Raw genomic sequence first — 27,978 nt, forward strand, 5'->3', positions numbered from 1 at the left:
ATGTGGCCCCTTGTGGAATAAACCAGAAAATGGAAGAGCTCTCTTACTTCTCTCCTTCTGTCTATAATTCTCACTTTCAAATTTATCAAGAAATTTTAAATATATATATATATCCTGGCTCAGCAGGATCACACACTGCATTTGGTTGCCAAATCTATTTGATTGGAGACTAATAACTTGGTCTTTCAGAGCGTTGTTATGTTTAAGAATGTGATCCCCGGAGCCAGCACTAAGGCACAGCACATAAACTGTGACACCTGTTTGAGTCCCAACTGCTCCAGTTCTGATGCAGCTCTCTACTGAGCAGAAAGCATCAGCGACTACCCCAAGTGCTTGGGTCCTTGTACTCACATGAAAACCCAAAAAAAAACTTTAGGCTCCTGGCTTTGGACTGGCCCAACTCTGGCAACTGTGGACATTTGGGGGATGAATTAGTGAATGGAAGATCTGTATCTCTTTCTCTCTTCAGAAGTAAAAGAGTGTGCTCCAGTAATACGATAGAACACCTGCTCCTAGAACAGGAATTCCATTTATATTCTCACTGGACCCTATCAGTAGGCATGATCATTGTGAGTGATGCTAATTTTAATTACTTGTCTAAGATGATGCCTACTTGGCTTGCCCACTGGAAATTACTCTATTTCACTTTGTGTTATTTTTCTAATACAATGAGAACAGACTTCACGCACTTCAGAGGTATAACTCTAGAAAGAGGGTCACACTTCTCTTTCCCTCTACCCCTCCTCATTCCCCTCCTTCCTTTTTTTTAATTTCTGCAAAAACTTAATTTCAGTTCATTTTATAATCACAGGTTTATTGCACCACTAACTACAATATTCAATAACTAAAAAGTATAAAGGTCACAGTTCTGTAGGAGTATAAACAAGAGCTAAAAACAATAAACACAAGATGTTTGTTTTGTTCCAGATGTATGTCTGTATTCTGTATTAGCTATAATTCTAGATTAAGCTATCATTCCACATAAAAAAGAGAGCATACATTTGTCTTTCTGGTGGTCGAAACTAGTGTGGAGAATTTTGAGAATATGTAAATACCTATTTCATATGAAACATTCACCTGATAATTTCAGTATTCACTAATGATCCTATCCGGATCAATTATTGTATTACTGAGAAATACTGATTTCTGGGGACCAGTGTTGTGACATAGCAGGTTGAGCCACTGTCTGACACTGGTTTCCCATGAGATCCCAGTTTGAGGCCCAGGTTTCTGCTAAGGCACTTAGGCGGGCAAGCACTTGGGCCCTGCTTCCATGTAGAAAATTCAACAGAGTCATGGGCTCCTGGTTTCATCCTCCCATCCCAGGCTATTTGAGCCATTTGGGAAGTGAACCAGCTGCTAAAGACGTCTCTTACTCTTTCCCTCTCACCATCCCTGTCTCTACCTCTTCCAATAAATAAATCTTTATTTTAAAAATATTTGGTTTCCCAACTCTGCTGTCCCTGCCTTTTTTTTTTTTTGTTAATTAACATCCTACTACAGGGAACAACAGCTTTCTTTTTCATCCATTTGTTTATTTGTTTAAGTGAATTGACGTTATCAACAGACTCACAGAATCCGATTTTATTCAACAGGCTATAATCCATAACAGTTGTTACTTACTTTGATACAGAAGACATATCATATTTGGCTTTGGAATGTTTTTGAAATAAGTAGTCTTTGTCCAAGCATTCCTTGCTTTCGAGCACAACAAACATCAGCAATCCTGGAGCTCTTTCAGTGTATTGAAGGCTCCTTCCTGGAACTCATTTTCTCTCACACAAGGAAAAACGACAACTCTTAGTGCACAAGCCATCTAGGAGACAGATATAACTAATTAAGTCAGAAAAGTCCTAGTTTCAAGTGTCATTTGCTATGAACAGCTCCAACCATTGACATCTCCTGTACTCCTGAAATTAAACATACAAAAATCCACAACAGTAAACAGGTAATAACTAGGTTACAAGACAGATGCAAAATAGAATATTTTAACCTAAATGTCAAACAAACCCAGGATCTATTCCAAAGAGTTCAATGGAGACAAAAAGAACTCCAGGTGCTTCCCCTATTTAATAGCTGGGTCTACAGGTAAAAATCAGTCTCTTTCTCTCTCCTCTTCCTCCCTCTCTCTCCCCTTCTTCTCTCTCTCTCTCTTTTTCAATGCAAAAGTCAAACTCTACTCCGCATTTTCATTGATTGATAATGGTATGCCATCCTACCTCTGAATTTTCTTTGCATAGACATCACAACAGTAAATAATATTCTTAAATAGCATTAGCTTACTGAAGCACCATATAAAAAAATGTGACTGAGCTTGTGTTCTATACCATTCTCATATTTCAAGTGTTGTATCTCATGCCATGCGAAACAAGGTAATGAAGAAAGACCCAGCCCCCAATCTCCCAGGGCTTAGAGCTTTTTAGGAGATGAAAAAATCATAAATAATTCTAACTAAAAGACTCCCGATTCGGCTTTCCCTAGACTTCACCAGGTAGGATGTAGGGTTCAGTTAGTCCTCACTTGCTAAGTTATTAGGGATTTCTCTGCTCACCTGCCTAAGACTGTGCTCCCATTCAGTTGTTACTATATGGCTTGTTAGAGTTACAAGACTGTGTTGCTTGCTCTAGAATGCATGAAGTTCTGTAAAATCTTGCTTGAATACTATAAACTGCTAAGTTTAAAAAAAAAAACCTTTAGAAAATTTCCATTTAACGTAACATTGCTGTTTTAGCTATACTGTAACTGGGGTGGGATTACAGAGGAATGGAGAGTTAAGAAGTGACTTGTTTGTGACCACTCACCTTTAATTTGGGGGGAAATAATTACTGTGTAACAAAAATAAATTAAGATAATTACTCCTCTGTAAAAAACATGAACCCAAATAAACATGACATTGAAAAAAAAGATAGACAATCTAGTTGGATATACTAGAAAACACTAGAAAAAACATGAGAAAACGCTAGAAAAAAAGCCAGCATGAGCTATGTGATATGGCTGAGACAGATGAAGAAACCATGAACATCCAGAAGAAAAAGGAAGATTTGTTCCTACTGGAGATCAGGAAAGACATGGGCAGAAAAGTCCAGCTCTACCTCCTGAGATCAAATGTCATCCAACAGGCGGAGGAGACAAGTGATGGCAAATGGTATTCAAACTAAGGAACCAACATCAGTAAGGGCATCAAGCCCCCAACCACACAAACCCAGAAAACGGTCTACAGTGGAAGAAGGGATACTAAAAGGTGAAGAAGATGGTTGGCACAGGAGCTTAAAGCATCAAAGACACTCCTCAGCATCGAATAAAAGCATGAGGAAGAAATGGCCCCATCTAATCACTAGCATTTCCCTTCATTTGGCTTCGTTCCATACAATCTGCTCACATCCAGTGTGCAAACAACTGCAGAGGGGGAAGAAAAAAGGACAAGAGAGATAAATGAGATGACATTTTTCCCAAATAAAAAATTAGCCAAACAGCATCTGTCCAAACAAACATAAAAATGCTAAACTTGTGAGCACACACATGTGATAATTTCATCACAGAAACAGCCTTTCTTTCTGAGGACTCCTGGCAGTTTTCAACACAAATCCTTGGACAAAACGCTTTCATTCAAGGATGGGCTACAAAGCCATCTGATAGCAGATCAGATCCGGCACCAAATGCCAGTTAGTCAGAGAATGTGTTGATTGCAGTGATATCTGCACCAAATCACAGCAGGGAAGCACACAGGTTCTAAGACAAATAAGGAAACCCAAAGAATCCGAGGACACCACATCCTGCACAGATGCCACTGCTTTCAGTTCAGCACGTGTGACAGAGATGCTGCATGGTACCCATAGTTGCCAAAGAGTTCTCAGTAAGTGAAACCTGATTTGGTTGAGGGCAAAAATGCATCTCATTAAAACACTGGCTCTCACCAGCAAATGCATGGTCATGCACATGGTCCTCATCCCAGAACTGTAAGGATTATCCTGGGTAAGACTTGACGGAAGGTCTCAGGATTCCTGACCAGAAGGGAGGGAGGGGAGAGTAGGAAGTCCTCCCATCTGCCAAGCTTCTTAGGACAGGCACTTGCTGCATTCTAAGTCTACCTTCTGTTTAACTAACACCTACTCAAGCACATCTTGGGGTCTAGATGTGCTCCTCGGGCAAAGGCAAGAAATCACGTGTTGAAAGAGAAGCCCCTGAAGAACAGATACCAGAGAAGCACCTTGACAAAGCTTAGAGAACTCAGGATATTCTAACCGTAACCTGCATGAAGCAAATTAATGGCATTCAACTCTTTCCAGCCAGTCAAATCCTCTCGAAATCAAAAACAACACTCATCCACACATTATATTTTGGGGTTTGCCCTCTAAAAATACTCATATAGCACAAAAAGCAACCAAATAAACATTTCTTTTAATACAGCCCACAGGATTTGAAAATTAACTGACAGATCCACATGGTTTACTTTTTGGGTCTGCAGGAAATTCATCACACACAAAAGATGACCAGATGCCTGGAAAGGATTGCAGAATCTGCTAAGTTCCAAGTCCCACTGGTCAAGATTCTTCCTCAGTACTGAGTGGAAGAGACATTTGACATTGAGAGGCCATCTGGCACACCCATACCCCCTATCAGAGGCCAGGTTCAAGTGCACCTCATTCCAGCTTCTTGCTAACGTGTGCCTTGGGTGACAGACAGGGCAGGATGACTCATACCATTCCATCCCTGCCACCATGAGGGACACTCCACATTGACTGGCAGCTCCAGGCTTCTCCCTGGCCCAACCCTGCCTACTGCAGGCATTTGGGGAATGAAACAACAGATGAAAAATCTCTCACTCTCGCTGCTGACTCTCTCCCTCTCTCTTTCTCTGCATTTTGAATAAAATAATAATCAGAACATTTTAGCTGAGTCCATTCCCTCGTCCCTACTCCACCAAGAGTCCCTGAGGATATGGGCTCCAACATCAACACGACTTTGCCTTCTGCTTTGGATGACATTCATCTAGATTCAAATTTCAGAGACAGACTTCCACTCCTATTTATAATGTGATTTTTAAAAGACTGTTAACACTCATGAAATTGTTATGCTACATAAAAACTCCCCCGAGTCTGTAAGGCACAAAAGAATGCAAGTGATGAAGAAATCATTTTCTCTGTGGCACATTTTCTTATATACCAGTTGCCACTAACTGCTTCAAATCAAAGTTAAATATTCTCTTGTGGGGCCAATGATTGAAATGCAAAAGATAGACAGCATCAATTCCTTAAGGAAAGCAGGTCTCTTGTAAGTTTCAAATAGAATGCCAGTATGCCATACAGGAAATCAACAATACAGCATTTTGTCCAGTTCTTTTAATAAAATGAATCCATTTGTTCTCTTCATCTAGAAGTCTGGATGACCATCTAAAGTGAAGATAATGCCCCCCTCAACTGTATGCCAAGGAAGAAATAAACAAGCAGGAGGAGAAACAACAGCTTTGAAGCCACAGCCAAATTTGCTTTTGTGCAATTCAACTAAGACTGTCAGACTGCTGAGAGCACACAGCCACTAACAGAGGAAGATGAAAGAACTAAACATGGGTGATTGCACCTTGGAAGAGATAGCTAAGTAAGTGTCTGGAAGGCTCAGTGTGGTATCAGCATGTGCACAAAGAAATCCAGGAATGGAAAGAACTTCAGTTCCTTAAATCTGGGGGTCAAGAAAAAAGTCCAAAAAACAGAGGAATGGTACAGGTGAGAAAACACAGATGTGTTCTCAAATCACAGAGTGGTTCCACCTTCTGTGCCAAGTTCGAATCCCTTCTATGTAAATTCTTCTCTTTGTTCACTGAATATTCACCGTGGTTGCTACATCTGGCCCCAGCACTCATTCCCTCCAGTGTGCGACACACATCTATCCCACAATGTAGCCCCTGTTCAGCCAGGGTATTAAGTTACACAAAGAAGAAAAATGCCAATTCTCTGGTCACGGAGTAAAGAGATCAACACAGCAGAGAAACAAACATAAAGGAGGAGAATGTTTTAAATCTATATGCTTCATTCATTAGACTGTTTTACTTCTAGAAATCACCATTATAAGTCTGTCACCTTACTGAAATAGTGACTATTTTCTCAACCTGAATAGTTAAATATGATCTCCCAAGAGGATTCTCACCAATGGAATACTAATTTGACTTGTCCTGAAATCTGCATGTTTGCAGAGCCTTTCATTGTCTACACAGTATCGAGTTCCTAGAAGGAAGACAGGATTTGGGCGGGGGCAGGAGTGTCAGTCTATCACACTGCAGATGAACTGAGTTCGGAGAGTTTGGCTTTGAAGACTTCCACTCTGTGTGAAGGCAAAACAACAAAGTGGGTCTTGAAGACTGCGGGACTCTGTTCTCCACCAAAAGGTCAAGACTGCCAGAGCTGGAAGGCTAAAGCAGCCACCTTGCCACGGAGTGAACTTCAAAGCCATTCACATTTTCACCAACAACTACAAACGTTTCTCAAGAAATGAAGCTCATGCAGTCTGAGCCCGTGCCTTGCTGGCAATCCCAGCCCAAGCAGCTGTTTGCATTCCTGATACCATTTCCATTCCAGGCTCAGAAACAAAAAGGATTCACTTTTTACCATGTGTACCAAAATTATTTTGTTTTAGATGCAATAAAAGTATCATTACTTAAACTGCTTTTTCAGTGCAGAGATTTGGCAGGAAGGTGACAGTGACATCCAAGTTACAAAAAACCTTCTGATTCACAGCAGATGTCAAGAGTAGAAATACATCCTGACGACAACAAACGACGTTCTCCAAAGATGAACCAGGATATGGAAGCCGTGGGCCAGGACTGCAGCACAATTAGGATGATCTTTGCTCAAGCCAATTAATAATGGAAGGGTGCATGCAACAGAGAGATCCCAAAGGAAAAAACTATCTTTGCACACTTTCTTCATCACCCAGATAGTCAGGCACACTTTTTGCAAGGAAAGTGTACCCAGATGCAAGGGCATATACACCAATGTGGGTTCCAAGCATCCTGGAGGACTGTGAGCACGTTTCTCCTACTGCCCCCATGTTTATTCTCCTGCGCGCACATCACCTTTCGTGCAACAGAAGACTGAACATCACTGGTTCAAGGGAAATCCAACCTAAATATCAGAGTTTTGCAATTGTGAGTGACAACCAACAGCACTGGCTTCCTTGCAGGGAACTGGAGTGATTCTGGAACAACAAAGGGAGGAAGGATCAAGGATCAAGGATCATGGATCAAGGATGATCCGCTGAGGAATGCATGGCAGAACTACCCGCTGCGGCCACTTTCAGCCTTGCTTTCACCTTACCCAGGATTCTAATGTCAGTGAGATGCTAACTAACCACATCTGGAACAACACTGAGCACAAGGCTGAGCACAGCACCTAGAGCGACCAGGTACTACCCAACCCCCCAAAATTCAACTAAAATCTCTCCATCCAGTTGAAGAAAAGTTGCCCAGCAGAGAGGGAGTGTGGCAGTCTATTCTCCATTTTCTAGTTCACAATATCATGTGCTCTTAATGCTAAAATTCATCAGAATTCCACAGCTCTGCAAGACATGGGCAGCATTGAGCATAGAGGAGACACCCCTAGAAGGGAAACAGGAGGCACCACGGCAGCAGATCTGGTCCCAGGATGACCACAAAATATCCACAAAACACTCTGGAGCGCTTGGTGGTGGGAAACAGGAATTCCCAAAGCACCAGCAGCATCACCGCCACTTGTGAGTGTCTGAATCGGGATTCTCAGAGACCACGTGTGAACCAGTGTTCAAAGGCTGATGATCTGTGAGGACAAATGCTGAAATCCACTCAATTAAAAGCTATTCTCCACCCTCCAAATTCGCTCATTTTTGGAAGACATTGGTTCCAATGTTTCAAAGTCTCCAAAAATGAGCCAGAGCAGGACAATGAGAAGTGCTAGCTTGGTGCGAGAGACCAGGGCACAGCAGAAGCAGTATCCCTCTGTGTCTGGAAGCCCCCCAAACCTCTGCCACATGACCATCCTGTTTTCCAATCGCTATCACACAAATTAGGACACACGTGTCCCTCAGAGACTGGAAGGCAGACTCCCAGAGCTGTACTGGGGGAGCAGCATGTGGCGCTAAACAAATCAATTCAGTCTCTAAATTATTACCATGGCCTTTAAGAGTCACAAGACCTCAGATCCAGTCCCAATCCCAACACACGGAGGATGTGAGAATCAGTTCCTGTGTTGGACAACGAGGCAGCTGAACGAGCTGAGAGTCCCCAAAGCCTGCGCCAGCAGACAATGTCCATTAATGACACGGGTCAAGCAAGGTCTAGAGCGGGCTGGAGGCCCCTCCCACCCACACGCAATAGCAGCTGTTCTGCTCAGGGGGCAGTGAAAACCCAGGTTGTCTGTGGTCTGATTCTTCCACTTCTCGAAAGAACCAGGAAGTCCAGCTTTCCATATAAATTCCTCTAATTTTTAAATGCTGCACACTAATTTGTAAAGTTTTTATATGCACTGAAGGAGCCAAAGGAAACATCGCTGTAGGCTGGAGCCAAACCTCAGGCCCACAGCCCGTCAACTTAAAGAACTCATGCTGTGTGTTGAAGCACTCTAACTGAGCAAAGCTCCTTCATGGTGTGTCCAGGACCACCTTCTCCCATCCCTGGGAAAACCCTGGGGCACTGCCATCTCCAAGGTTACAGAGTCCTGTGCTGCAAACCCAGACTCACTGTGTTTTATTGAGGACTTACCAAACTTGCTCAAAGACTGACAAGACTCCTGTGAGCAGTTTATTGAACCTGTTCTCACTGAAACACTCTTGGGAACACCCACTGGCTTGGACATTCTAGTTCTCCCCCTACGTGAAAAAAGTGGGTCTGAAGGAGATAGGAAAAATAGAATTCACTGGCCTCTCTTGATGTGCCAAGGTTTTAAGTTCTGGGACTAACTTCTCTTTAGTCATCATCCACAGCAACCAGGGACTAAGTGTTACACTCCCGATTTGCAAGTTGCAAAAATATAAAAAGAACAGACAAATCATAAGCCTCGAGAAAATGGCCTAGAAAGTTGAGCAGCCAAGATGCGAACCCATAAGAGCCCGGCTACAAACTCCATGGGTTTTTAGGCATTCACCCATCTCCACAGGTAGTCCCTTCACCTTCTATTTTCCCCAAAATGTCCACTCCATGGCTCTGGGTCTCGTGTTACTATCCCTCAGTTACCATGGCGTCCAGCACCTGAGCAGGTGTGAGCGTATGTTGACTTTGCTCAAGGTAAAAGCATATTAAAAACCCACAACTTCATTCAATACATAATAGCTAATTTTTTCTCATCAATCCTGTTAATATAAACAAATTTGGTTTAGTTCATAGACACAATTCTAACACTTAACTTCTTCCTTTCTCCCTCCTTGCTTCCTCTGCCCCCCCCCTCACTTCTTCCCCTTCTCTGTCTGTCTTTCCCCATCTTTCTCTTTTCATCTTAGTTTTGGATATAACATTTCAAATACACATCCTGGCCAGATGCCTTTGTGGGGTAAATCCACATTTGTTGGCAATGAACTCAGTGCCTACGTGACACCCTCCACCCTGTATTCTTCTTCCTTTCTTAAAAACAGATTTATTCTATTCACTGGTTCACTCCTCAATGACCGTAATGGCCAGAGCTGAGCCAATCTGAAGCCAGGAGCCAGGAGCATCTTCTCAGTCTCCCACATGGGTTCAGGGGCCCAAGGCCTTGGGCTATTTTCCACTGCCTTTCTAGACCATAAGCAGGGAGCTGGATCAGAGGTATAAATTAAGACTAGAGTACAGATGCTCCACAGAGTCCAGGGTTATGCTGGGATTATGTCCCAGTGAGTCTACAGTCAACTGAAAATGTTGTAAACCACAAACACCTCTAACAAACCTAACTTTCTGAACAGCACAGTTTAACCACACCCACATTAAACACAGAGAACAATTACCTATGCCTACAAAGGGGAAAAACATAGAACACAAAGTCTATTTTATAATAAATGATGCAATGTATCACAGAATTTATCAAACACCATATTTAAAATGAAAAAAAAAACGAGAATGGTTGGATGCTAGTGCTCACATCCCACAAAGCTGAAATGCCATACATTGAACCGTCATAAGCCTGGAACCGCCCGTATGGCATCTGGGTTTTGTTGCTGATACGGTTGCTGCAGTATGTAGGTATCCATCTATTCCAGCCTTGTTTCTTGAGGAAGCCATTATCCTGCCTCCAGAAACTGTGCTTCAGATATGTATGTTTCCCATAAAATTACTGAGCTGAAACCCTAACCACCAAGGTGATGGAGCCTTCTGGGAAGATGATACAATTAAGTTAGATGGATGCTTTTGGAGGGGGTCAGTCCCCTTAGGCTCAGGGGAATTCACCTAATCCTTCCACCAGCCAGGGAGATCACAACCAACAGGTGCCATTTCTACAGGACAGGAACTGGGCCCTCGCTAGTCACTGAATCTACAGGCCACTTACCCTCATATGTCTATCTCCACTCCTATGGCAAAGAAGACTATCTTTGTTCAAGTTTCTCAGTCTATGGAACTGAGCAGCCTGAGACACTAGGGAAGTGTCTTTCTTACACCCTTGTTAAAATTACATGACCTTCTAATCAAACAGGAAGGAACAGCTGCTGAAATCCATGACACCCATACTCTTGGACTCAGCCATTCCAAATACAAGTACATATGGACAACGCTATTTACAGCAGGTGGAAAAAAAGACACAGATACAACCCCAAATACTCTCTCATTGGGAAATGATTAACAAAGTTTCAACTGAGTTCCACAAAAAAAAAATTTAGGCAGATATTACAAGAAATGTGTTGAGGCTACATGTTTTCATCACATAAAACACTCTAAATTGAAAAAAGAGTTCCTGTTACAGAGAAGTTAGAGGATGAGATGGACACATGAGTGGATGGATGGATGATAAAAGATAAAATCACTGTATTATAAAAATACATGCAGCAAATCTTAAATGTGCACTTTTATAAGCACTTACAAAATTCTAAGAAAGTTGCGGGAAAACTACCAACTAGATCATATGTGCTTCATGTTAGAATTCAGAATGCAGAAAGAGATGAATGGCTTTTTTGTGCATTTATGCTACTCAAAGCAGACGCTATTTTTTTAATCCAAAAAAAGTATACAAAAACAGCCACAGCACGCAGCACAAGTGGCACACCATTTCACTGCATTGCCACTTGGAGAAACCTCTCACTGCCTGTTCCTACCAGCGCTCAAGTTGGACGAAACATCAGCGTGTGGCAGATACCTGCAAGAAAACTTTTTTTCGAGGTTTATTTTTTTATTTACTTAAAAGGCATAGTGACAAAGAGAGGCAGAGACAGAGAGAGAGATCTTCCATTAGTTGGTCCACTACCCACATGGCCATGATGGCTAGAACTGGGCCAGACCAAATCCAGGAGATTCCTCGGTGTCTCCCACATAGACACAGGGGTCTGAGCACCTGGGCCATGTTCATTGCTTCTCTGGCACATTAGCAGAGAGCTTGATTGGGAATGAAGCAGCCAGGACTGAGTGGGTACTCATATGGGATGCCAGGGTCACAGGCAGCAGCTAAATCGACCCTGCCACAATGCAAGGCCCAGAAAATTCTACAGTGAAGGTTACAGTTTGAATTGCATCAGCACCTCCAAATTCATAAGCTAAAGTCCTAACCCCTCGTGCGACACATATGATCTTGTTTGGAAACAGGGGCTTTATAGATGCAACTCATTAAGACAAGCTTATAGTGCAATAAGAGAGCCCTTCCTCCAACACGGCTGGTCTCCTTTAAAGAGGGATGTGTGGACATGGATACGCACACAAGGAGAGCACTGTGTCAAGATCTCAGCTACACAAATGGGCTGCGGATTGCCAGGAAACCCCCAGGTGTTGGCAAAGAGCCAGGGAGCTGGTCCTCTTCCACCTCAGAAGGAAACAAAACCACCCACATCTCGAGTTCAGAACCAGGAGACCACAAGTGCCATGGCTTAGGCCTCCAACTCAAGCAGCTCTAGGGAACTACTATACCAAATGACAAAGAATTTAGGTTCAAGCCAGACAGCAAGTCACCAGTAACAGCTCATAGAGCCCGGGCTCCATTCCTAAAAGATCTTAAAGGTAAACAGGAGACATTCACTCCCCTTCTGGGAGGTGTTGATCCCCCCAAGATGCTGCTCACACTCGAGGGGCTGAGCAGAAGGCAGAAAAGCAGGTGTGGGCAAAGCATTGGATTCCAAGATACTGGGACCTGCATCCATCCAGGCTCCAGGGGAGGTAATGGTTAAGGACCCCTGCTCCTGGGAAGCCACTCCAGCCCACACTTCCAGGCACCAAGAAGAAACACCCTTGCGAAGAAGAGAATGGAAAACAAAGCAGGGAAATCAGTGGGGAGGGGAAGGGACTTGGGGAGAGGGAGGGAAACCCAGTGCCTATGAAACTGTGTCATTAAACAAAATAATATATATAAAAAAAATCATTAAAACTCAAGAAAAGAAAGAAAAAGCAGCAAGCAAACACTGGGGCTACGCATTCTAAGAACAGAAACCCAGAGAAGAGCTTTGCAGGGACACCAGCACCCGCCTCATCTCCCAGGGAGCAGCAACATTTACGCCCATCATAGCACTCACAGGGAAACCACAGACTCACTGAGGAGAGCAGGCCTCCCGGGCAACTCCTGGGGTAGGGGCGGCGGGAGCTGGCCTTGTGGCACAGCAGCCAAAGCTGCCACCTAGACACCAGCATTCCATATGGGCACAGCTTCAAGTCTTGGCTGTTCCACTTTTGATCCAGTTCCTTGTTAATGTGCCAGGGTAGGCAGTAAAGGATGGACCAAAGCTTGATCCACTGCACCCCACATGGAAACCCAGAAGATACTCCTGGCTCCAGCTTTGGTTTAGCCATGTAGGGATTGAACCAGCAGATGGAAAAGATCTTTCTCTCATTCTCACTCTCTCTTGCTTCCTGTTTGGTCACTTGGGATGACCACTCTCCACATCAAAGCTCCTGCTGAGTCCCAGCTCCTGTTGATGACCCAGCTCCTGTTGATGACACAGCAGCCTGATGACAGGAAGCAGATGTTGGCTCATGTCCGTAGGTCCCTGCCACCCATGTGGGAAACCCAGGCTGAGCTTTGGGCTCATGACTTCCACCTGGTGCTAGTCCTGAATGTTGTTGGAACCAGGGAGTGAACCAATGACTGGTTTAATTTTTCTCTCTCTCTCAGTCTCTTCCCTTTGGGTTTATATATGGTGTATGTATGCATCTGTCTTTAAATAAAATGAAAATAAACAAAATTTGCTTCAAAAAAAGTGAGTTTCAGAATTTAAAAAAATACTTTTTACAACAAAAGTTGATGCAGATGCCAAGTGAAAAACAAAAATAAACAAAACCCTTGGCCAGATGCAAGTGATCCATGCCAGGTAATTATCCTAGTGTCAATGTGAAATACATTTGCACCTGCCAACACATTTTCCTCATTGGAAAGAGGCAAGTCACAGGGGTGTGCTTCCCAGACACAGGACAGAATCTCGCCAGTGTAGCATTCTGAGAACAAAAACATCCTTAGTCTGGCCTGCCTGGAAAAGTTTCACTGAAGTATTCCTTGACGTCACTGTCTTCCCTTCTCCAATGCAAGCAAGTAATCCCCACAGTTACCTGCCCTCAGCTTTGAGACAATGGAGCTCACCTTCCTTAGCCCCTCCCCTTAGCAGCAAGGCTCTGATACTCAGGGCAACAACCAGATGAGGCAAGATAAAGCAAGAGTTTAGACTTTCTTCTGCTTGCCTTCAATTATTACAAATTCGCTGGACATAAATTCACATTCAGTATAAAAGAGAAATCTACACAGAATCATTTGCTTTGTCCCAGCACATGAAAATCAGGGCTGCCTAGATCAGAAGTAGAATGACAAAACATGGTCCAAAAGCAGTATGGTTTCCCTGATCTGTTTCTTCACTGAGATGTTGCAACAAACAAGGTTGTTCGGATCACAGGAAGTCATTCTCTCACAGGTGGGAAGCTAAAACACAATGAAGATGTTCAAAAGACCACACTGCACTCAAAGTCTCGGACACCTGACGGACTCTCCAAGCTTCCAGGGGTTTTCAGCCATCTGCGAAGCCTCTGCGCTTATGGCATCACTTCATTCTCAGCCTCTCTCTTCCCATGGCCTTCAAGTTAGAGTCCCCTCTCGTGTCTTCACATCTCTCCTTATACAGACCCCAATCATCGGCTGTAGGACCCACCCTAATTCAGTTCAATTTTACAGTTTGTTACAATTACATAAGCACAAATTCTATTTTCAAAGTTACTTTCTAGGCACCAGCAGTTAAGAGTCCAGTGTAATTTTCAAGGGGGACACAATTCAACCTATAACAAGGAAAGACTTGGATTTAAATCTGAAATTTGGTTCTTTCTTGAATGTGTTGAGAATGTCCAATAGTCATATAAGAAGATTCTCAACTAACACATAGGCTTAAAAACACATAGTGGGTGACAAGTTTTCTTATGTAAGGTTTATTAGGGGATAGGTTCAGCCACTACTTAATGAATGGTTATGATAGTTCCATCTTATCACCAAATCCTCTTTAGCAGATAAATTTTGAACCTTATGGTTTATTGTTTACAAATAGCAATATAGTTGCTGCAATTCCAGACATCACATCAATGGCTTGGGTCAGAAAGAATAGAGACAATGAGGAAGAGCTTCCCTAACAAAGTTTATTTGTTATTTATTTATTTGTTATTTGTGAAGATAAGCCATCCCATGTAGCCATCTCTTACTTCCAACTGGTTAAAAATCAGCTCCTGACAACACTTATGCAACATGCAGGAAATTTTTATGGTTAGGCACAATGACCCTCCCTAGGAACAAGGTATAGCCATCTGCTTGCTGATCCAGTTAGGACGTTGTCAGCAAGAGATATGGTGGGAGGGCTGGTTTGGAGTTAACAGACTCAAGCAAAAGTTACCTATGTTCTCTGAGCATTGTGTTAGCCATAAAAATGAGAAAACAACATCCCTTATTCTTTTCTCTAAGGGCTAAAGATGCTTTCTCTATAAAGCCAAATGTTTGCAACACGAGCCACAAGGCACAGTGCTTAGCAGTCCACTAGATGGGAAATTCAGCTTTGCCTGAACATAGTAAGTGCTAAGTAAAAGCTGGCTGCTATTCTTCCTATTATAATGAGAACCACCACTAGTAATTTGAGAATAAGCCTGCATAAAGTGCAGTAAGATTTCTCCACACCTAACAGTGAGCCTGGCTAGGAAAATCAATCATCAATAAAACCCCTTGTGAGTGACAGCTGCCAGGCGTCAGCGCTAGAGCGTGGGGAAAACTGGACCAAAGCATCCCTTCTTCTATTGAGCTGATGGGCACCAAGGTCACGGAGAAAACCTGCCAAACCCTGTGACCCTCCAGCGGAGCTGGCTGAGCGCAGCCAAGTGCTCAGTGGCTTTTCAGAATGACTTGACTAAGTAAAATATTTCAGAACAGTGGGTTCTCAGTGCTGTACCAGGACTTGCTAACAGTCATCTTCAGCATGATTGCCCTCAAAGTATTTGTATCAGGAAAGGATACTGCTACATCTCCACCTTGAGTTCATTACCTTGGCCTGACCCAGTTCCTACCCACCACAATTACCATCAGCGGTGCTTCTGAGGCCACTACAAAACTGACCATGGGACCTCCATCCACCCCCAATCGTGCAGGTAACTGCAGCAGTGGCTCCCATTTTCCTGGAAATCACCAGTCAGGGTGCCTGCCCACATGAGCATACAAGCCAAGAGCAAGCCAATCGGAACAGAGCAACATCATGAAACGTGAGTAAGCACAACCTTGACCAAGAAGGGACAAAGGGGTCAGTTCTCTGAATCGACAACATCCCTCTTCTTAGGAACCTTGGCCCACCTGTAAATACTCGGTGTGACCCTTGAAATGTAGCAAATACACAGGCAAAGGTTGATGTGGGAGAAGATGGGGGCCTGGACACACCACAAAACTCTATTCCTGAAGGAAACAGCCTTTTATTTTAAGTTTTAAGACTCATTTTTAAAATTTATTTATTTATTATTTCTTTTTATTATTATCATTTTATGAAACAGCTCCACAGATCCTGGGAAAGAAAAGTTAAAAGAATATGCCTCTTCCAAACCTGTCCCCGCCCCCCCGCAAATGATACTCAAAGATGTTCTCTTGACAGAGAAGAAGAATAGCACCCACCAAAACCAAAGGCAAATGTGAAGAACATTCCAGTAAAATGACAACAGAAGACTAAATCAATGAACAACCCATTGCTAAAATGACAAAACCAAATAACCACCCATTCATACTAACCTGAATGTAAATAGCTTAAGCTCATCAATCAAACATCATAGATTAGTAGACTGGATTAAAACAATAAAACCTATTTGTTGCCTACAGGAGACACATCTCACCAACAAAGAGCAGTGGAAACTTTATCTCATGGATTTTGACTATTTTTTTGTTAGTTTTACCTCTTCAGAACACTTTCTTCCTCATTAAATTCTTCACTGACTCATAGATCATACAATAGTGTCACTTTCCTTAAGAAGATTCTTGACTTTCTTTTTCATTTCTCCAGTGACACATTAGTAATTCAATAACATTTTTTTAACTTCATGATGTTGTTAATTTCTTCTTTCTTCCCATTGTTGATTTTGCTTTGTGGCTTTTCATTTAAGGGGATGTACAGTCACTGTATAATGGAAACTATCATATCCAGTAGCATGTTATTTAATTTCATGGCATTGTAAATTTCTCTTTTTCTTCCTGTTGTTGATTTTGAATCGTGACTTGTCCTTTAGGGGGATGTATAGTAACTGTGTAATGGAAACCATCATATCCAGATGTGAGGATACAATGCAGAATGCACCTCCACTTCCAGACAAAGATGGACACCCAATGAAACTACTAGCTGTATCTTGACAATAGGATGCTGGACTCTGCCATTGTCCATGTCCATGATGACAGACATATGACTGTTTATGAAGAACTATACTATAGTAATAATGTAGGGGAACTCAGTTGGGAGGAAGGGGATTTGGGGAGAGTGTAAAGGAACCGGCCTTTATACACTACAGAGAAGTACACCTTGGCATTCAGCACCTACTTCATACCAAAACATCAGCAAAGGACACATCTTTGTTTTACAGATGTGAATAGAGCAACGCTTGGAAAAATTATGAAACTGAACAAAATCATCACTAGTAAGCAGCAGAATCAGAATCATCTCTTAAATAGATAAATTTGCTTTTTGTAAGCTAGTTTTGGTCCAAAGGATTCTTGACTCGGGAAACAACCCAGCTCATGAGGTCATTACCAGAACTTTCAGGAGTAGCTGTTGCTTCCTCAGTGGAAACACAGGAGGGAAAGCAGTCCTTGGCCACCAGGCCTGGGAAGGGAGAGCTCAGCAAGATGAGGGACCTGGCAGCACCAGCATCAAGCAGAGGAGCTCAGCAAGTACTGGACACGTGGAGGTCTGTATCCTTCCCTTGACACCTTGCTCTTCTAGTCCTTGGGCCTGGAGTTGGCCTTGGTGAAGACTCCAATACTTTATCACCGGCTAGTAGCTAAACTGCAGCAAAGCACTGTCTTGCATTAAGGTAAAGAGATAGCAGACTAATCTCACAGGCCTTGAAGGTCTCTGGACAAGCATCTCAATTATTTCTCCTTGTTCTGCTTACATAAAGCCCTCATTTAGATGCAGGCCCATAGGGGCTGAAAGAGGCACACTGCAGTCCCTGAGTGGTTTGGACTACTTTTATTTGCTGACCGCTAACAAGTCCCTGAACGGCTGCTATTCACAAAGTAAAATACCCCTGCAAAAGGCAGCTTGAGCTCCTGTAGTGTTAGGGAGGGCTGTAAGCCTGATTCTTCCAGAATCACCTCCAGGGATCGTTTGCCTGGCAGAATGGAGTCAGTGTGGAGGGAAGGAGGGCGAGAGCTAATTTGGAACATCAAATAAAGTTGCCCAACATCGGAAGATAACCCAGTACAGTCAACATGAAGCAGCCATTAAGAAATGAGTAACCAGGGGGCAGAGGTTTTTTCCCCCAGAGACTACATCCTGCACATCTCCTGACAGAGATTTTGCTGACAAGCTTGGAGAAAGACACAATGGTGTAAGATGGAATTCTCCTGAGAGAGACTAGGACTTCCAATGCATGCTCTGTCCAAGTTGCATTTCCGTACAAATGTGGTTTAATGCTCTATGCCTGCTCAACCACAAAGGATGAGATAAACAGCAAATTCCAGAATAGACTTAGTGGAAGTCTATTCTAGAATAAGCAAAGGAGCTGTTGCTTATTTCTAAGGGATTGCTCTGGAACACTCCCATCGCTTCCCGCTCTTCCCCCCACTTCTATCTAAACTCAGAATGACTGCCTACACTATCACGCTGGTTCACCAGCTTTCAAGGTCCCTCGTTTGGATATAAATGGCATGGGTTCCACTTGAAAAGAGGCTTACACAGCACACAAGATTTCCAGTTAAACATGACACAACAGCTTCTGTTTCCCAAATATTTAAGCCACCCAAACAGAGGAGCCTTCAATCAACACAGGCAACCGCATGGCTTCAACAAGAAACACGAAAGAACTTTCCACAGCTGATTCTATTGATCAGCAACAATACTGCCAACATGTTTGGGGCATGACACGTCATCTCATCCACTCACACTACAGTGAAGTGGCCAGAAAGCAAGGTTTGGAGGCAAATCACGTAGTCAAATTTCAGCTCAGTTCATTTCTAGCTGTTTGCATACAGCCAAGTCATTTCTACCCTTTGGTCTTCTGTTGCTCCACAGGTCACAGATAAAAGTGATTACCAGAGTTCTACGGGGTAGGTAATTTACACAATGCTCCTGGGACATAGTGCCACACAGAGAGCGTGCTCCACAAAAGCAGGCTGCTGGGCCCAGTAAGGTAGCCTAGCAGCTAAAGTCCTCGCCTTGCACATGCCAAGATCCCGTAAGAGTGCCCGTTTTAATCCTAGCAGCCCCACTTCCCATCCAGCTCCCTGCTTGTAGCCTGAGAATGCAATCAAGGATGGCCCAAAGCCTTGGGACCCTGCATTCACATGGGAGACCCTGAAGAGGCTCTGGGCTCCTTGCCTCAGATTGGCACAGCTCCAGCCATTGCAGCCACCTAGGGAGTGAAGCAATGGAAAATCTTCCTCTCTGTCTCCTCCTCTTTGTATATATGACTTTCCAATAAAATTTTTTTTAAAATTAAAGAAAAAAAGCCAGCTGCTGGTATTACCCCGTCCCTGTTTTAGGTTCCTCTTGCCAATCTGGCCTGCCTAGAACACTGTGAATTTGCCAGTTTCTCTCTCTCTCTCTCTCTCTCTCTCTCTCTCTCTCTCTCTCTCACTTTTTCTCCACCTGGTGAACTATGTTGGATGGTCTCGCACTTGGCCTCTTGGTTTATCAGAGACTAGAAGTACTCTAACAGACAAAAAAGTCTGCAACAATCCACACTGCAAGTCATAACGGGCTAGACACAGAGGACAAAGGAGAGTATGGACAAGGTAATCCTGGGTGAAGGAGCCCCCCACCAAAAAAACCCCAAGGGGTCAGTGAGGAACTTCAACCTCATTAGCAGCTAGAAGCTTACACGTCATCTTCAGGACCTGCCCCCTGCCCTCCCTGTCCCGTAACCCTTAGAAAGTGCTACTGTGCAGCTCTCCTCCAAACCCAGAGCAAAAAGGAAGGGGAAAGGGAGAAAATACAGCCCAGCCTGAGAAGCCACTCAGTTCTATGGATGACATGTCCTGGACTGCCTGGATCTGCATCTCTGGGAAGGCAAACGGATGACTAAATTAGAACCTTGATAATAAACGGGCTCATGAGAGGGTGGCTCCACACAGACCCCACAGCTAGAACATGTAAGGAACTGTTTCACACACATCCATACGATCATATTCCACTCAGTGTTTGTACAGCACCAACACAGAGCTGTGCAGCCTCCTCTGCTTCCAGCTCAGTCTCAGTTCAGCTCCCTCCTAACCTGCAAAAGAACGCATCAGGTGAACTCGCTGAAGACTGTCACTGGGACACACGCACTCAGAGACATCAGAGAATCCTGGTGCATGGGTGATCCTGTCACTTCTAAGGACTCCTCCCAGGTTCTCCCTACCCCCACCCCAGCACAGCAGTCAGGCCCATCAGGAAATTCACGCAAATGTTGAAATACCAAGGCCATAAGGAATCTCAGCTCTGCGCTGAAAAACCAAGGCTTAGCCTTGCTCCTACTGAAAAGTCCCTTTGACTTTTCAAAAAGAGTCTGTTTCAAATCTACTTTTTAAAAAATTTACAACTCTCAGGAGACCCTCCAAGACAAAAAAAAAAAAGTTGAAAGTCCACTGTGCAGAAGAGAAGGTGAAAGAGAAGAATCCATATTTATTTATATTTTGCAAGTTGAGGGGTAATGTAAGTCCCCGCATGCCTTTTGACCCTGTTCTGCGTCTCGGGGCAGCGGCCCCCAGCGAGGGCTCCAGCGGGATGCGGCAGAAGTTTTAACATTCAAGGGAGCGGATGAACTTGCCATGGTTCTGTGACTGAATGAGAAACCACCCAGCTCAGCACAGCTCAGGGCTCAGGGCAACAGGTCTGTGTGGTCGTACTGGATTCGGGCCAAAAGGCTAAACCTCAGCTCAGAAAAGATCAGCACCACTTTTTTTTTGTTTTAATTCAACAAAGAAGTGCAAATAATCCTGAAAATCAAAGCTGATCAAGGAGTCTGCAGAACCGGGAGCCATTTCTGCTCTCCAAAGTCATTCATCTGCCCGTGGAGTCTTAGGAAAGTTTGTCTCACTCCCAGAAGGGACCTCCCCAGGGGGCGTCATCTGATGGGAACTCCATGGAGAACGGACTTGGGTGCTAAATCAGTTGACTCTTTCAGCCTACCAGGGCACTGCAGACAGACTTCCTTGAAGCACCCCCTTCACTCCAGTTCTCGAAGAGAATGTACGAAACATTACTGATTCAAAAGGAGGATGGGGCTCACACAAGAGTGGGGTCCATGGTTCACTTCCCCATCCAGCCATTTCCGTGGCTGACTCCACAGCCACGGAATCTGGACATGGGAAAGCACGCACTCAAAGAGGAAGTGGAAGTGAATGTTGCTACATGATGGTGCCTTGAGGGCAAAAAGGGGAAGGAAGAAAATCCCAGACAGCAAATAGAGACGTGACAAAGATAACCACAAGGAATGTAAATAAAATATTCTTACTAGCAGTTCACTCACCACCTCACTCTCAGCAGCTCCCTCCCCCAGAAGCAGAAAGAAAACAGACTGTGTGTACCTGATGGCTAGACTGGAAGAGGCCTGGGGCAGGAAGCCTTCTTCCTATGTGGGCTCATTTTCCCAATCCCCAGGCACAAGATGCCCTTTCAGCAGAGACATGGCCTGGCCAGTTAGAGCCTGAAGCTGCCCCCTATGTTGGTAAGTACGTGCATGACTAGAACTCAGCAATGAGCCCTGTTGACCAGAGCTCCCCAAAGCCTGAAACCCAAGCTCTCTCCGCAGGGCACCTTGAAATAAACACGTGGCAAACACAAACTCTAACCAACAAGCCTCGTGCCAAAGACACACACGGGCATGTTCCATGGTGCCAACAGTGCCAAGGGTCTGGAGCACCACCATGTGCGGGATGCCCTATGTGATTCAGGATGGGGAGACCTGCTACATGGGCACACTGCAGAGGCACAGTTCCCGGGGCCAGGAGGGCACCGGAGCTCCCTGGGCCGTGTCTCTTCCGGGAGCCTCTGTGCTTGAATGGGACCTGTCCCTGCCTCAATTATTCTGCCCCTTGATGGGAAATTTTATGCCTTGAACTGAAGGAGGAATTCAAATGAATCAATTCAAGAATAACCACCTTTCCCTCATGCTTCCCCCTCAAATTGTTTTTAAAACCACCTTCACGACACCTTCTGTTAAGCATTTTCTTAAAGAGCCAAGCTGGCGCAGAGAGGGCTGGCCACTCACCTCCCCATCAGGAAGGCTGTGGGGTTTCTGGAGTCTGTTTAAAACGCCAGGGAACCGGCCCAATGTCTGGGCTCTGTTAAAGTGAACACACCCCTCCCCTAACATTGTGGCCCAGGAGGCTTGGCAGAGCTCTTAAGGGGGCAACTCTCTCTGCTGAATGCATTGCCCCCTGCAGGTGAATCCTGCCGAGGAGGCCCTGAAGCCAACCGTGTAAGGACTGGGGCTTGGGAGGGTCTCATCCGTGAGAAGCCTGGTCAGCCAGCCAGCCGGGACCTGTTTTCTCTGTGATGGTCCCACAGTGTGGCACTTTACCACTTAAACACTATTTCAAAGTTGACTAGAAAACAATGAGGTTCTGAGGCCTCCCCAAGCTAAACCTTGGGATTCAGTGGATTGGGGCAGGCGGGTGAGCCGCTCCCCCCCCCCCAGACCATTTCCCTGCAAAATGCTGTCCTACGCCAGGAGAGTCACCCAGTGAGTGCCTCTGGGCAAACACCCCTCTCTCTCACCCAAACCCCCTCCCCACCTCCAAAGTCCAAACCAGAAGTAGTGGAGCATCTCAGGAGCCCGCGACACGAAACTTCCAAGGGGCTGACCGGCCAGAGACCCAACTATGGCTGGCCCAACTTCACTTTTGATTTCGAGGTATCTGGAGGGGCTTAAGGCTTTGGACGAGATGAAAAGAGAGAGCCAACGAAGAGTGAGAAAAAAATAAGTAGCATACCACAACCGAGCCAAACCAAGCTCGTTATTTCCAAATTATATTGGCAAATGAATGCTTTCACAAATCATTTTTCTGTGTCTTTCCTGGAGACAAAAAAAGGAGAGAGACAGAAAAATCTAGATCCAAAAGCGCTAACCCCAGGCTGGTAAAATTCCTGCCAGTGCGAGGCAACCTAAAATTGCGGGTCAAAAAGCCGGACACTGGAGATCAACGCAAAGACAAACGCGCTGCCAAGCCAAAGTTGCAGCGCCCGGAGCCGTGCGGTGGTCAGTTTCATCATCCCAGGGCCCCGCCGGGCGCCGGGCGCCGGGCTCCGGACTAAGCCGCCAGCATCACGTTTCCATAGACTCGGGTGCCTGGACCCTTTCGGAAAAGCCCCTCTGGTCCCCTTCGACCCCGCACCTCCTCCTCCAAGCTGGTCCCAGGCCTCCCCGGACCCCCCATACCTGCAGGCGCTCCGTGGCCGGCTGCCACATCTTTCAGCCGCACGGGGGTTTGGCGGGGGAGCTGCGAACCAGATTCTGGATCACACCGTGCGGGGAGCCGGGGAGACTTGCTCCCGCTTCACATCGGGGGGCTTGCGTCCTGGTGCGGGCCGCCGCCGGGTGAGCGCGAAGGGCTGCAAGCGCGAGGAGGCGGCGCGGTGCCACCGGCAACTCGTGGGCACGGCGGCGCGCCGGCTGTCCTGGCGCAGCTGCGAGAGGACTACGCAGCTCCGCCCGGGCCCCGAGAGCGCACGGCGGCGGCCGCTCCCTCCGCCCCCGCCGTCGCCGCCGCCCGGACCTGCGCGCTCTGAGCCTGCCCGGAGAGGGCGCCCTAAGCGGCCGCCTGAGCCCTGGGGACTGCGGGGGAGCAGGGGGCTGCAGCCGAGGCTGCCCCCACCTCCGGCGAGGGAAAAGACGTGGGTCCCGGAGCGCGCAGGAGCGCAGCGGAAGCACCCTCCCCCCAATAAACACACACAGGACAGCTGGGTTTAGGACAGGGTCCTAGGTCAGCAGTGCAGGGAAGGACTTAAAGACCAATGGGCGGGGAGGGCGGGGTCTTTTGCAAGAAGGATACTTTACTCCCCACCTCACCTGACTCTGGGGTCCCAGGTTTCCAGGCAGCCTGAATGCCCAAGCACCTGTGCTCTACTTAGTGGGCGCTGCTGAAGACCATATGTGTCCCGCCGCACTTAACTAAGCAGCTCTTACGCCTCAGCTCAGAGCTGGGTTCTGAGAACAGATGATAGAGCGTGTGCACGTGGGAGAGGCAGACAGGCAGTTCTCAGAAAGCACCTGGCCTGGAGGAGGCATGGAGGGAGCAGAGCATGCTGGGAGCTGCAGGTGCCTTTGCAGGTGCTCACCGCCCTAAATGAGGCCATTGCAGGCTGCTAGGCCGGGGGGCTCCGGGGCTGATGCTGGCAGCTGGGAAAGACCCTGTGCTTCCCATTCCTTTCACTTCAGATCCTACCAGAGGGATCAGGCCCCTGAGGAACTGGGGGGCTTGTACGGTTCACACTGGAGAAACTTCAGAACAAGGGGTCTTGCCCTGGGGCTGGGGCAAAGCCGGTGTCCCAAGGAACCTGAAAAGCAGCGTGTAGAGAGCCATAGGGCTGGTGGGAGAAGTGTCTGGAGACATCGGCCAACACCTGTGCCACGTCAATACAGACGCCCTTTGTTTGGAAACACCTGTCCTTTTCCCCTGTGTCATCAGGGTATACGGGTTTGCACGTGTCAGCTCAGCTCCCTATCTTGACTCCACCAGATCATCTAGGCAGCTCTCCAAGGCGCAGACGTCTCCATCAGCCAAGGCTTGAGCAGTCCCTGGTTCACCAAAGCCCTGGAGAGGAGACCCAGTGTCAGTTCAGTTCCAAGGAGCTCCTTCTGGATCCTGTAAGCGCCAAGTAGGTGCCATCTGCCCAGGCAAGCCCAGATCGCTTAGCACACCACCACCACCACCAGGAGCTGGCTGCTGGCATAGCTACAGAACTGCCTCTAAAGGCTTGGTGTTCTCCCGAATGGGCCACAGGACCTCCCACTCCTGCTTGAAAGCAGTACGGGCCTTCTGGGCTCCTGTAGTCCCTGCTGCCTGCTCCAGCCCCAGCAATCAATCCCATCTCTCGCGCAAGGGGCTGCTGTGCCAACCCTATGTGCAAATGCATATTGGATGCCTGGTGGTGTGGTTTCCATTCCGAGATGACATTTTCCCTTTTCCCATAACTCATCCCGCACACTTCCCACACTTCGAAAACTCCCGATGAAAATAAAAGTTCTTCCTAGCCCCTGCCCCCACCGCATTCTCTGCTCCCAAATCCCAGAATCCAAAGAAGATGCTCCTGGAAACAAAAATCTGGAGACTTGAAATGTGCATATTAAACCTCTCAGAAGCTAAAACAGGAATGTTCTGTTGCCAAGGCTGTCTTCAGACGTAAGCTTTGAAATCAGCCCCCTTTGCAGATGCTCCCGTAAAAAACTGATTTTGTTTTAAATATCAGTGCTATGAGATAACGGCCTCGATTCAAATCACATTAGAGCATTACATCCTGTCTTTGCACCTCCGCGTGGAATTAATTGTTATGACTCAGTAATATGGCTTTTAGTTGGGAGCATGGTGCTGTGTACAAAGAAAATGTTTCCACCTGGTAGAGACTCCCTTCCATCTTTGATAAGATAGAGAAGGTGCCTGTCTCAATGACCTTTATGCCACGCAGCAGGAACCCAGATGCGAGGAGAGAGGGAGGGGACAGAAGGGCTAACCTCCCACGCACCGTTGGGCTCTGGAGCCTTCCCATTCAGGAGGAAGCGGCCACGAGGGTGAATGAAACAGAGACATCTACCGGCTAGCGGCAGGACGTGCGTGCTGGGCTCTCCCGGAGAACCCTTCCCGGGGAAGCTTGAAGGTGCTGGTTTACAGTGTAAACAGGTTTTCACCCAGCAAGGAGCTGTCCTTGAAAATGAGCCAAGAGGTATTTCAAGTAGAAATAGTCCACATTGGAGAACGTGTCTAGCTTCGTGTGCTGCATCTCCTACAGTTATCTAAGAAGATCTTAGCTTTTTTTTTCATGCTATTCCAGGGAAGATGATAAAAGCAAACAGAGCAGAGGAGGGAAAAAAAAGGAAGAGAAGGGAAGAAGGAAAAAGGGGAAAGGAAGAAGGAAGGGCAACTGACAAGGCTCAGATGAGTTACAAATACTTTCAGTCCAGAAGAATATTCACTGTCATCACTAGATATTTAATAAGCCAGGTTTAATCTAATATAAGCAACCCAACTATCCAAGTCAGAAAAATCATAAATTAAACTGTGGCCCAACACATCAAAGGAATACTCAGATATGCAGACAATAATTGTAGAGTTACATTTCAGCTGGAAAATGCTCACCACATAATGAATTTTTTAAAAGTAGGTTAAAGTATGCATAATTTGAATATGTGTGTAAAGTATCTATATCCACAGCCATGAATATTGGAAAGGAGTTAGGACAACAGAGACACTCAGGGTGAATACTAATCTTCAGACTTGCTACTCAGGTGGCATTTCCTGTCATTTGCCATGCCCAGCTTCCGGTTTCCGTCAGTCAACAGGTGATGGCACTGCCCACTTAGACTGTTGGAAACGACAAATGAGTTTGCATGGGTGGCCTGCCTGCCACATGGGAGTATGTGGAAAGCATCAGTTTTCATTCCCATCATGTCCCTGCCCCTTTTTATTATTCAAATGATCATATTATCACAAAGTGGCCCATGCTTCCTCTGGTTAAGTCAATTCCATTTGAAATACTTATAGGTCTCAATCATCTGATTTAGTTTCTCATAAAAAAAAGATAAATCATGATATAGCTCAGTTACGATTCTAGTAGCAGACAGTCAACAACGCAAGGATGATGGAATAAGCAGAGTGAGTATGAGAGAATTTTCTGTGGGCATCACCAACACAGCTACCAGTGAGCAACATGGAAGAGTCTGAGTCAAGTGCCTTGACTGTTTCCCTGCTGACCACACTCCTTCACTCCGCGCTGGTCTTGTGACTTACTTGACCAATGCCATGCAACAGATAAAGGCACTGCAGAGATGCCCTGGGAGCCTAGGGTACCCCACAAAGATGACAACCAACAGCACCATGCCTGGACAGGTGAACAAGCTCAATTTAGGACACCTCACTCAAGCAATGCAAGGACAGCTACCACCAAGGCGTGGCTAACAGAACAACCATCTTGTTGAAACCACACACCCCCCTCAATTTCTGATCCATACAAGTGAGAGTGCATAACATGGTGGTTGTCTTTAACCCTTGAGTTTGGGGGTATCTTGTTAAACAGTGACAGATAACTCATAAACAAAATACTGTTAATGCTATACCAACCTTTGCCAGTCAACCTCCTTGTTTTCTCCTTCTTGTTTGCTGACAACCAAAGTACCGGGGAAGGGCCTAAGACAAAGGTTAATAGCCCAACAGCAAGACTTACTTCCTGTCATGGTTTCACTACTCTTCCAATTTCCTCACCCTCAGCCCAAATCTTTGTTCAAATTGTGCAGACCCTGCCTGTTGAATTTTCTAGTGAATCTTTGTGAAGCAGGGAGGATTGGGCTGCAGCCATGCAATGAGCAAGAGACGTTGTTGTTGTTGTTGTTGTTGTTGTTGTTTATGGTAATGCTCTTGCAATGAGCATGTAGAGCTAAGATAATTAAGATATGCTCCTTCACGGTGTGTGAGAGACCCCATAACCTGCAGCTTGACGGGAGGAAAGGCTGAGGACCAGGCCCAGGAATCTGTCACACAGAGGAGGGATTGCATGAGAAAGCACCGCAGCAGGTTTAGGATCTTGAGCCCCTGAAGCTGTGCCGGGCAACACTTGGGAATGCCAAGATTCCCGGACCGCGTGACCTGAACAAGCAACTCTGTCCTCTAGTGAGAGCCGAGCCACTCTCCTGACACCGCACCACATTCTGCTTGCTAACGCCACTGTCTGGACGTAACTGATGCTTTCAGTGATGGTATACATAACAAAAGCAGCAAACACAGGGTTTTCACAGGTACAAAACATTCACCAACCCAGATTTAATCCAACTTCCTGCCACAAGTTTCAGTAACTGTGAAAGAATCAGAATCCTACCGGAGGTGTTCTCTGACCGATCAAACGAGCTCAGAAATCAGCAACGGGGAGATGCCGTGGGAAACTACAAAAACCTGAAAATCAGACAGTACACTGCAGAGTGGCTTATGATCAAAGAAGAAAACACAAAGCAAATTTAAA

General features: G+C 45.7%; 1 protein-coding gene across 1 annotated transcript in view; it reads right to left on the reverse strand.

Moving 5' to 3' along the window:
- The window catches only part of PID1 (phosphotyrosine interaction domain containing 1), a 230,779-nt gene extending 207,355 nt beyond the window's left edge, over positions 1-23,424 (reverse strand). The window contains exon 1 of the mRNA XM_040982847.1: positions 23,192-23,424. Within this exon, the coding sequence (XP_040838781.1) occupies positions 23,192-23,221 (30 nt within the window). The 5' untranslated portion in view covers positions 23,222-23,424. The remainder of the gene's footprint in view (positions 1-23,191) is intronic.
- Positions 23,425-27,978: the final 4,554 nt, after the last annotated feature.

Source organism: Ochotona curzoniae, unplaced genomic scaffold, assembly GCF_017591425.1.
Source record: "Ochotona curzoniae isolate NIBS_2020 unplaced genomic scaffold, NIBS_Ocur_1.0 contig_3643, whole genome shotgun sequence".
NCBI lineage: Eukaryota > Metazoa > Chordata > Mammalia > Lagomorpha > Ochotonidae > Ochotona > Ochotona curzoniae.